The 10,165-nt window shown below is 44.2% G+C and overlaps 1 protein-coding gene across 6 annotated transcripts; it reads right to left on the bottom strand.

Annotated features, from left to right (window-relative positions):
• Positions 1–406: 406 nt before the first annotated feature.
• Positions 407–9,365, bottom strand: LOC309817958 (acyl-coenzyme A thioesterase 6-like). Of its 6 annotated transcripts, none has more exons than XM_082647240.1 (4): positions 8,528–9,365; positions 6,356–6,558; positions 4,032–4,527; positions 407–1,468 (listed from the first exon to the last, which is right to left on the bottom strand). In XM_082647240.1, the coding sequence occupies exons 1-4, from the start codon at positions 8,982–8,984 to the stop codon at positions 1,395–1,397; spliced, it is 1,230 nt and encodes a 409-aa protein (XP_082503366.1). In that variant the 5' UTR covers positions 8,985–9,365; the 3' UTR covers positions 407–1,394. The 6 variants fall into 6 exon arrangements, 5 of the variants coding, with proteins under 5 accessions (XP_082503366.1, XP_082503369.1, XP_082503367.1 ...); XM_082647243.1 differs by having other exon boundaries at positions 3,954–4,527; XM_082647241.1 differs by having other exon boundaries at positions 1,349–1,464.
• Between the last annotated feature and the right edge of the window lie 800 nt (positions 9,366–10,165).

The raw sequence follows: 10,165 nt of genomic DNA on the forward strand, positions 1-10,165 counted from the left end.
CTTATATATGTAATTTAAAATTTGTTTTCCAGTATAGAATTCTATCTTAAAATGTACATGTAAAATAAGGTTAATTAACCCAGGTAAAACCATTCTATTAAACTGCTATGTCAAGTAAGATGTGTGGATATGTAATCCTGAATTCCCTTTGGAACAATCTCATTTTCAGATATATATCTTATCCCTCTTACCCCATAAATAAGATTGTAATTATCACGTATTCTGATTTATGGATGGAAAATATTTGCCACTGAAAGCACATGGTTACTGGACCAACAACCCTGTCTTTTTGAAAAGTACTTGTTTAAAGTCTCTCTGTCTTTGGAGAATACATGGCTGACTCCCAGTTTTAGAAAACAACTCAAGTAATTTTTTTAAAAACATAAATTTATTTATTTATGGCTGTGTTGGGTCTTCGTTGTTCACGAGCACTTTCTCTAGTTGCGGCGAGCGGGGCTACTCTTCGTTGCGGTGTGTGGGCTTCTCATCGCAGTGGCTTCTCTTGTTGCGGAGCACAGGCTCTAGGCACGCGGGCTTCAGTAGTTGCAGCATGTGGGCTCAGTAGTTGTGGCTCACAGGCTTAGTTGCTCCGTGGCATGTGGGATCTTCCCGGACCAGGGCTTGAACCTGTGTCTCCTGCACTGGCAGGCGGATTCTTAACCACTGCGCCACCAGGGAAGTCCCTAACTCAAAGAATTTTGACTTCTGCCGCCCACATCCATCATTATAGTGGCCATAAATATTGGATGTTGTGCATCTCTGCATGTACCACCTGAAAAAACAGAATGCTTCCCACAAGCTTTTATCTTTCCAGTGTGCAAAGACCATTTAAAATGAATGTACACAATAGCTTAACCATGATACTCTGAAAGAATTAAGAAGTGTTTGTGGTTTTCAGTTTGCTGAAAATTGTAACAGGTTTATACAAATATTTCTTAAAGGATCAGTGGTTGACAAAAACATGTATCAATATTTGCTTTCAAAATGGTTCATTGGCCTTTCTCATCCTGATGGCATTAGGCGTACAAACAAAAGCAGAACAATGGGCTGAATTTGGTTATATTTTCTGATTTTTTGTTTTTGAATATATGATCCAACTTTTTTTTTTTTTGGCTGTGTTAGGTCTTTATTTCTGTGCGTGGGCTTTCTTTAGTTGCGGCGAGCGGGGGCCACTCTTCATCGCGGTGCGCGGGCATCTCACTGTCGCGGCCTCTGTTGCGGAGCACAAGCTCCAGACACGCAGGCTCAGTAGTTGTGGCTCACAGGCCTAGTTGCTCCGCGGCATGTGGGATCTTCCCACACCAGGGCTCGAACCCGTGTCCCCTGCATTGGCATGCAGATTCTCAACCACTGCGCCACCAGGGAAGCCCTTGATTTGTTTTTTGTTGCTGTTGTTAAGTGTCTCCAACTAAGTTTCTTTTAGGCTTCAACTTCTTTGAGCCACTAAGCATCAAGGAAAAATTACTGACTGTCATTGAAAAACAAAAATCAGTATGTTAAAAAATGGTTCCTTATTTCTTATTTTAAGTCTAAATTCTCCATCTCCCTCTCATGGGTGGGTCAAATAGTGGGCAGTGGGGGGCGCGCTGGTCACACCCCTGTGTCTGTGATGCCTGTGGCAAAAATATTGCTGGAATAGGTCTCTGCGGTGAGGAGAGCTCAATAAAATGGTGGTTTCCAAAATAAATACATAAATCTGAACTCTCCAATTTGGCTTATGGAGCCTCCATTATGGGACCCTAACTTATCCTTGACTTTCCAGCTAAGTAATCCTCACCAGTCAGCTCTGCACTATTTGAGCTTCTCTCCTCAGGTTGGAAGGCTGTAGAGCCAAATGGTTAATGAAGGCCATGGACTTTGGAGTTGGACTGGCCCAGCTCTCTCATCAACCAGATATATTTCTTAACCCTCCTGGGTCTCAATTTCCTCATCTGAAATAATAAGAGCTAATATTTGAGAGTTTAAATATGTTACGTGCTTTACTTGGATGACCTAATTTAATCACAACAGCCCAATGAAGTAGTTTCTATTCTTATCACTATAATTATCCCCACTTTATAGATGAGGAAATCGAGGCTTAGAGAGGTTAATAACTTACCCAAGGTCACACAGTAAGCGATGGAGCCTGGGACTTATATCTACTGTAGAGGCAACCTTGAGGGTACTACCCTTTACATCATTTAATGTTTCTTAGTAAGACAGACTTTGGGAGAAACTGATTTCTAAGCTTTGATTTTATTTTATGAAGGCTGTAAATTTTGTGTAACTGATTAGGTTTCCTTCTCTGCATAAACCACTAGAAAACAAATGACTGAACGAGTGGCCCAATCAAGGCAAGTATGTAGGCCTCATAATAAGCACTATTGTGTTGACCTCATTTCTGGCTCCATTTTATGGATACCTTTTCTGTTTCTCCCTTTTAATTCACATTTACCACATTTTAGGTAGCTTTGTAACAACCTGAAATTCTTTTTCAAATCTTAGAGACAGGGGGCCATATATGATCAACTCTGAGGGGAAAGTGACCAAATATCTTAGTCAGTATAGGGCATTCCAAGGCTACTTTATTAGTAAGGAAGAAATTAGGATGTAGGGCCATCCCTACACCTAGTGCTTTAGTACACAGATATGTTTAGTCATCACCCTCATGTTTAAGCTTCTGGTGTTACCTTTCCGCCCCTCACTTCTCTCACCCTCCCAGCCATTTTCCTTATAACTTCTTCCTATGATACCCCATCCCAAAGGCATCTCTAGAGTGGCAGGACCACCTCAGAGTGAGTTAAAGCACAGGCTCTAAGGATTCAAATCACAGAAAATTATACTCATAGTGAATAAATACACTCAACACGTATTTTTAACAATTGGTCAAAATTAAGTAAGGAACCCTTCTCATTAGATTAAGATCTAATGGGCATTTGCTTGAATAGACTCAAATTGGTGAAAGACAGTATGTGCCCAGCAAGCCAAGTGATGTGTCTCAGAAAAATATTCTTGCACTCAGGGAAGACCCTCTGCTCTGGTCTCATGACTCTAGATAGTGCCCAGTATAAGGCAATGGATTGAGATAGACTGATCCCAGTCCTTCCCAGTAGGAATGTAATAGGAACCGATGGTACCAGGAAGAAGTCTAATTTGTCAGGTATAACCTGACATCCAAAGATTAAGTCCTGAATATCTATTGGCATCGAGGCATTTCGCTAGGTAGCCAAGTACTGAGGTTGAGAATTCAGACGGTAAATACAGAGGAAATATATCAACAGTATATATCAATAAACTGTTTTGCTTACAGCAATTTTCTTTGGTAAAGGATTCAATTTTACTTTGTAAAGTATCCTTTGAATTTTAAATTCAAAATTTGTAAAGGATACTTTATCAGTAAGGAAGAAATCGAAGTCTAGGGCCTCATTCATAAAATAAAAGCAAAGCTTAGGATACTAAGTATGTCAATGCCCCCAGTCTTCAAAGTGGGGTTCAGAAACAAGAACGAAGCAGAGTCCACTCCTTAAGGGGCTCAAGTGCGCAGGTTCCCAAGGTTCAGACATGGTCAGTTAGGACCCAAAGAGTATATGGGACTCTTAGCAGTACAAAAGCTCAGTCCTCAGAACCAGAACAGAAGGCCAAATCTAGGCCAGCAGTTGAGACTTGGGCAGGCACTTCTTACATTTTTCCTGCTTAAGGTTAAGATTGGTCCTACAGATAAGATCAGAGTTAAGCCTATACACTGGGAAAAGTTCAGGGGAGAAAGGGATGGACCCAGCAGTGAAGAGAGTAGTGTTGCTAAGGCTCAGAATCCAGTAGGACCTGACAATGAAGCTGAGATGGTTGCTTTGTTACAAAAAGGTTCCTAGGTTCTCTGGAAAACCTAATACATGTTGTATGACTAGGATTTTTATTAACAGTATATGGTCTATAATTACAATGTTACAATTTGCTGGGCTTGACAGATGTTTTACCATTGAGGTGTTTATGGAAGAAAGTTTGGATTTGCTGCCAGGCATCTACCTGTGCCCTTGAGTGAGCCTTTGGCTCACCTCCATAGAATACTGGTTGGTCCAAAACTGCATGCACAGAGGCTCTACAAAGAGGAAAATAAGGCGGATCAATACAATGGCCAGTTCCTGGGTAGTAGATTATCTGGGGTCTGTCTTTCCCATGGGCTTGTAACCGTTCAGAAGCTATCTGAGCATAGAATTCACTCTTCCAGTTATGATCATCCATGCCAACGATAAACAGGAAGGGTCCCTGGGCCTTTTCCAATGGAATAAGACTTCGGTGGTTGGGTTTCTCCAGTGGGTCATTCCAAATATCCTCCAAATTCAAAAGGCCTGACTCAGTGATTTTATATTTTCCTGGGTCACTGCTGAGATTAGGAATAATCATATCCTTGTAATGCAGAGGAGCTATTGTGTTGGCCACACAGGCATTAATAACTGCAGTAGCTGTGATGCCCTTCAAGAAAGAGGCCATTGAGAGGCACAGGTCACCTCCTTTGGAGAAGCCAAGAAGCCCAATACTAGGGCCTTTCACCTGATGAAAAGAGAGAAAGAAAGAGAGAGAGAACAAGTCTAGAATTCATAAAGGGAGAACTTAAACTGTGATTTTACATTGTCTAGGCAGCTTTCTCAAATGTCATTTGCTTTCCTTTCTTATGCAACAATCCACAAAGTTCAAACGTATCTTCTAATAAGCAAATCAATTTTTTTTTTTTTGGCTGCGCTGGCACGGCATGCAGGATCTTAGTTCCCTGACCAGGGATTGAACCCATGTCCCCTCCATTGGGAGCACGGAATCTTTACCACTGGACTAACATGGAAGTCCCAAACAAATCAATTAATTTCCTGGTACACAGGCCCTCCACTAACATTTATGGTGACTAGGTCAAGAGTACACACAGAGGCCCATATACCCTATACCTAAATACTTAAAAGTTATAAATATTTGAAAATTAAATAAAATATATTCTTTTCTGCTACCTTGATAAATATACCTCCATAACAACTTATAAGGTCAGGTTCAAATTTCATATCTTAGAACTTCCTGGAGTTCTGTACTAGAACATGGTATGGGGGGAGTGCCAGCCCCTGGCCCTAGTCCCTGGTCCTTGGCCAACTCTCTTTCTCTTCCCATCCCTGCCTGGCTCCATCATGTACCATAAGGGCCCTCTCACACATGCGTTTGGACACCCTAGCCTATATGTTTAAGGCCTAGGTGTGTTCACATTAATGGACCCAGAGAAGAGGCATAGGGCTTGGAAGCAGGATCAGAGCTGGTTGGAAGATAGTTGTGGGGTTCCAGATCCAAAGGGCATGGTGTGAGGGGCACATGGGTTCCAGGTAGACACATTCCCTTGGCCCCTCAAACTCCGCACCCTGTGGTCAGGGATGCAGCCAAAGGAAGGCCAGAGAGTGGTCATCTAAAACAAAAGGTCCAGAGCAGAAGCCCCTCTTGCCTAGGTCTAAGGGCAGAACTGATAGTATATATTGGTCTCTTCTTGTTCCTGGGGCCTTTTATCCCATAAATAAACCAGTCATCACAGTTCATGATCATCTAGGTTTTAGCAGCTCTATTGAGACCAGTCCCTGAATTCTAACAGAGTTAGACCTTGCAGTACATCTTACTCCTTAACATTAGAATGTTTGGGTTTCTTTAAGTCTAGATAGTAGCAAAGACTATGTATTCCATTGATAATCATACCAAAATGTTTTAATTAATTTTTCCAGTCTCATATAAGAACTTTCTCTACAAAACCACAATACCATTAACACACTTAACAAAATTAATGGTTCCTTAATATCATCGAATACACACCCCTATTCAAATGTCACCAATTGTCTCAAAAATCTCTTTACAGTCACTTTCTTCTCTATACATTTACATTAATCTTTTTTTTGGGGGGGGGGTCGTGCTGCACAGCATGCGGGATCTTAGTTCCCCAACCAGGGATCAAACCCCCATCCCCTGCAGCAGAAGCGCGGAGTCTTAACCACTGGACTACTGGGGAAGTCCCTACCTTACTCTTACAAATGAGAAAAACTGAATTCCAGAAAGGGAAACTGCCTTATTCAGGATTATAATGCCACTTGGTGGTAGATACAGAACCAGAACTTAAGGTTAGTAACTTTTTAGTCTAGCTCTTTGAATTCTGGTCAAGAACTAAAGGGAACTAAACAGTTGAGTCTTAAGGGATTGGAGAGAGATGGGCAGAAATGAAAATAATAATCCTAACAACTTTTGAAGGAGCCTTTGTGTCTCATGGCATATTTCCAGCCCTGGGTGTCCTGGTAGAGCTTTTGGATCCAGCCCTGTGTCTGCTCTACCCCCTCTCCTCTGCATTCAGGTGAGCACCAGAACCCACCTTTGGATGTTGCAGCATGAAGTCCACAGCTTCTTCAAAGTACTCCAGGCACACGTTATTCAAATATTTAGGGAGGTCTTCAAATCTGAAATAAGCCAGAGCGAGCACAGCAAAACCATGTCCAGCCAGGAGGCTGGCCCTGTATTCACAAAGGCCACCACCACTTCCAAAAAGATCGAGGATTCCAGGGAATGGTCCTGTGCCTGGAGAACACCACAAATCATAAGGAGTTTTAGACACTCAAAAGACATTCTTGGGTTTCAGATTTTGGCAGTCAGCAAAGAGAAGTTTTTAAAGCAAGGATGGTTGTGGGTGGGAGTTTGGTGGAAAAGGACTCTTTTTACTTTGTCTTTTTTTTTTTTTTAATAAACTTTGGGGAGAAGGGAGGGGGGAAAAATGCCTTATTTTCTCCGTAATTTTTCATATATTTGCAAAAAACAACAACGATAATATAAACCAAATTAGAAATAACATAAGATGAAATGTACATTTTCCACCAAATTTTCCTCAAAAAAACCCCCCAAAAACTGAGAATGCTTTGACAGCTGTAAAGCGCTCTACATATACAGGGGATTATTAGAATATACTCCCCACCTCCTTTACACCCTCTGCTCCAGCCTTAAAGAACGCCATTCCTAAATGTGCTATGCTCTCTTTGGCCCTGAAAATGGTGTACACTATTCTCCTCCCCTCTCCACCATTTCTGAACTGGTTGACTCATCAGTCTTCAAATCTAAGTTTAGAGCTCCCTTCCTGGAAGACTTCCCAGATGCCCTCCAAGGCTGAGTTGAATTACATAGCCTTTGATATGTTCCCACCAGCACCCTGGGCCTGTACCTCCCCTATCATAGCACTTACCACACTTACAGATCCAAGTATAGTTGCCGGTATCCTCTATTAGGCGGTAGGTACAGTGAGGCCCATGTCTGAATTTGCTAGCTACTGTATGTAGCACAGTCCTTGATTTAACACATATTTGTTAAATAATTGAACTTTTCTGCATTATTTACAAAAGCCTTTGAGTCAGAAAACAATAAATTTTAAATGGGCCACAGAGTAGATACTAAAATAGTTAACAACTGACTTGATTCAAATATCGCAGCTGGGCAGTGAAAGATTTTTTTTTTGAAATATTTTTTAAAAAATTAAAGTCTTTAGGAGATTCTTATTGAATCAGTCAGTATGATTTATTGAGCTCTTATTATATCCCTGTGTAAGTCTCTAGGCATACAGAGATATGGAGATGTATAAGTGCCAATTCCAGACCCAGGAGTTCACAGTTGAGTGGGCAGTGCTAGTTAAGGCTGTGAATTGCTGAAGAGCTGTAAGAATAAAGCAGGGCCTCCTGTTTTGGAGAATAATCACAGAATTCAGTTTAGGAATTCTGTGAGCAGTGGCAACTCCAGCATTTCTATATATAGCAGGGGTTTCAGTCAGGAATTTGGTTGGAAGGGGTGGGTCAGTTGTCTTGTTTACAGGCCACTTTTACCTACCAAGCACCTTGTTTTTACTTAGACTAGGGTTTCTCAACCTTAGCACTATAGACATTTTGAGTAAGATATTTCTTTGTTGTGGGGCTGTCCCATGGATTGTAGATGTTTAGCACCTACCCACTAGATGCCAACAGCACCCTCTCCAATTGTGACAATCAAAAATGTCTCCAGATATTACCAATTGCCCCTGGAGTGGAAGAGAATCATTCCAGGTTGAGAAACACTGACAGACTGTTTATTATGGGGGAGGGGACCTTCAGGGAGTTTTTTTGTTTGTTTTTTAGTATTATGGGGCACTGCCTCTATCTCTGGGTTTTAGTTTCCTTTGAAGTTTGATGTGAAAGAAGGCCCAAATCACTCCTGCACACCAGCAGAAGTCACTGCCTAATATTAGTATCTGAGACAGAGCTGCATGGCTGGCACATAGCAGCATAAATACACTTTTTGAGTACTCTGAATGAACTTTTAGCATATAGCTGAGGGAATGGCAGTACCTCCAGGAAGTGTCCTGAAATTTAGAGGAGAAACTTCCACCCAGAATTCATGATAGACTTTGGAGCTTGGGGACGAATTTAGGGAAGTTCCACAACCACGGGGTTGCCTAGACAGGCAAGGGGCCGCCCAGGGTCTCAGGACTCTACCTGGCTTTCCACAACAGCCTGGGAAGTGGGCTGCTCACCTGGCGGCAGGAAGAGCGTGGCGCGCACCCGGCCCACGCGCACGGGCTCGCGCCGCACCCCCGGCGCCAGGAAGTCGCGCTCGTTCACCGCCCGGCCCAGGAGCCCTCCGGCCTCCGGGTCGTGGCCATCGAGCACCTCCAGCTCCACGGCGAAGGGCGTCTGTACGTCCCGCTTCACCAGCCGCAGCAAGGGCTTCTCGGGCTCTAAAGCCCAGAGGAGCCCCATGGGCTCGAGGCCCGTGAAGCTGCCGCCCAGCGCGGGCGTGCGCTCGAGGTCCAGCTGGCCGTGGGCGTCGGCGCAGTAGCGCGCGTGGGCTCGGAAGAGCTCGTCCTTCTCGTCGCGCAGGGACGCGCGCAGCGTGACCGGCTGCCCCGGGGCCAGGCCGCGCACGGCGATGCGCACGGACTCGTCCCAGCGGCAGCGGCCCGCAGGCTCCAGCGTCACCGTCGCCGCCATCTGGATCCCAGCAGAGAAGGGGCGGCCCGGCGGAGTCAAGGGTAGGGCCTGGCGTCTCTCCACCTCCCTGGGAGGCAGTCGCAATTGGAACGTTTGCTTTACTCCCGTTGGGCGGCCGAAGGGACACTTGCTAAACCGCTTTGTGAAGTCTGGAGTTTGTGCAGTCCACTACTGCCTGCCTGGAAGAGTATCTGCTAAAATAAGCGTTTTATGGTAATTATTAATCCTGCGGTCCAATATGGAGAGTGTCGAAATAGAAGTACAAAGATTGCTGACAGCTAAAGGATTGGGAAAGATACCGGGCAGTTCCAAGAAGTTTGAGTATTGTTGACTTAAAAAAAATGCACAGCGTGAAGAGTTGTGAGTTAAGTTTTATTTGGGGTTTATTTGGGGCAAAATGAGGACTGCAGCCCTGGAAACAGCATTTCAGATAACTCTGAGAAACTGCTCCAAGGAGGCGGGGGGGGGGGGGGGGGGGGCGGGGGCGGGCAGGAGCCAGGATATATGAGTTTTGCAACCAAGGGAAGGTAGTCGGGAAGTCAAAAGATTATTGTTAATTAAAGAAAACCAGATATCTCAAGTTAAGGAATTTAGTGCTTTTCTATGTATGGGAAGATGCAAGAGTCTGGGCTCACTGAAATCATTCCTTTGCTATGCGCCTCAGCTATCTGGGGCCAGTACCCTGTATTTTCACATCCTCAGTTTCCTCAGGGCTCATTGCAGGAAGTGGCTGCAGTCTGATGGCTGCTAGATGGCAGGTATTCTTTTCAGCCCTGAGTTTCCTCAGGGCTCACCGGCTCACGTTGGAGGGTTGCAATCGTTGATGACTGTGACATCCTTTGTTTATTGATATGGCAGGAAATATTCCATTTATAAATATTCCAGGGCTTCCCTGGTGGCGCAGTGGTTGAGAGTCTGCCTGCCAATGCAGGGGACACGAGTACGTACCCCGGTCCGGGAAGATCCCACGTGCCGCGAAGCGGCGGAGCGGCTGGGCCAGTGAGCCATGGCCGCTGAGCCTGCGCGTCCGCAGCCTGTGCTCCACAACGGGAGAGGCCACAACAGTGAGAGGCCCGCGTACCACACACACACACACACACACACACACACACACACACAAATATATATATATGTATTCCATTCGATTTATAAATATTTGATTTATCAGTATTAAAAAGCAT

This window comes from Grampus griseus (genome assembly GCF_964374135.1).
Source record: "Grampus griseus genome assembly, chromosome: 2".
Taxonomy (NCBI): domain Eukaryota; kingdom Metazoa; phylum Chordata; class Mammalia; order Artiodactyla; family Delphinidae; genus Grampus; species Grampus griseus.

Bases quoted from the DNA above. Each gene is read 5' to 3' on its own strand.
- LOC309817958 (XM_082647243.1), bottom strand. From the start codon at position 8,984: ATGGCGGCGACGGTGACGCTGGAGCCTGCGGGCCGCTGCCGCTGGGAC. The intron at 4,528-6,355 runs GTGGGTTCTGGT...TCTTTTCATCAG, and splicing joins TCATGCTGCAACATCCAAAG to GTGAAAGGCCCTAGTATTGG. The intron at 1,469-3,953 runs GTAAAACATCTG...TTTCAATGACAG, and splicing joins CTTCCATAAACACCTCAATG to TCAGTAATTTTTCCTTGATG.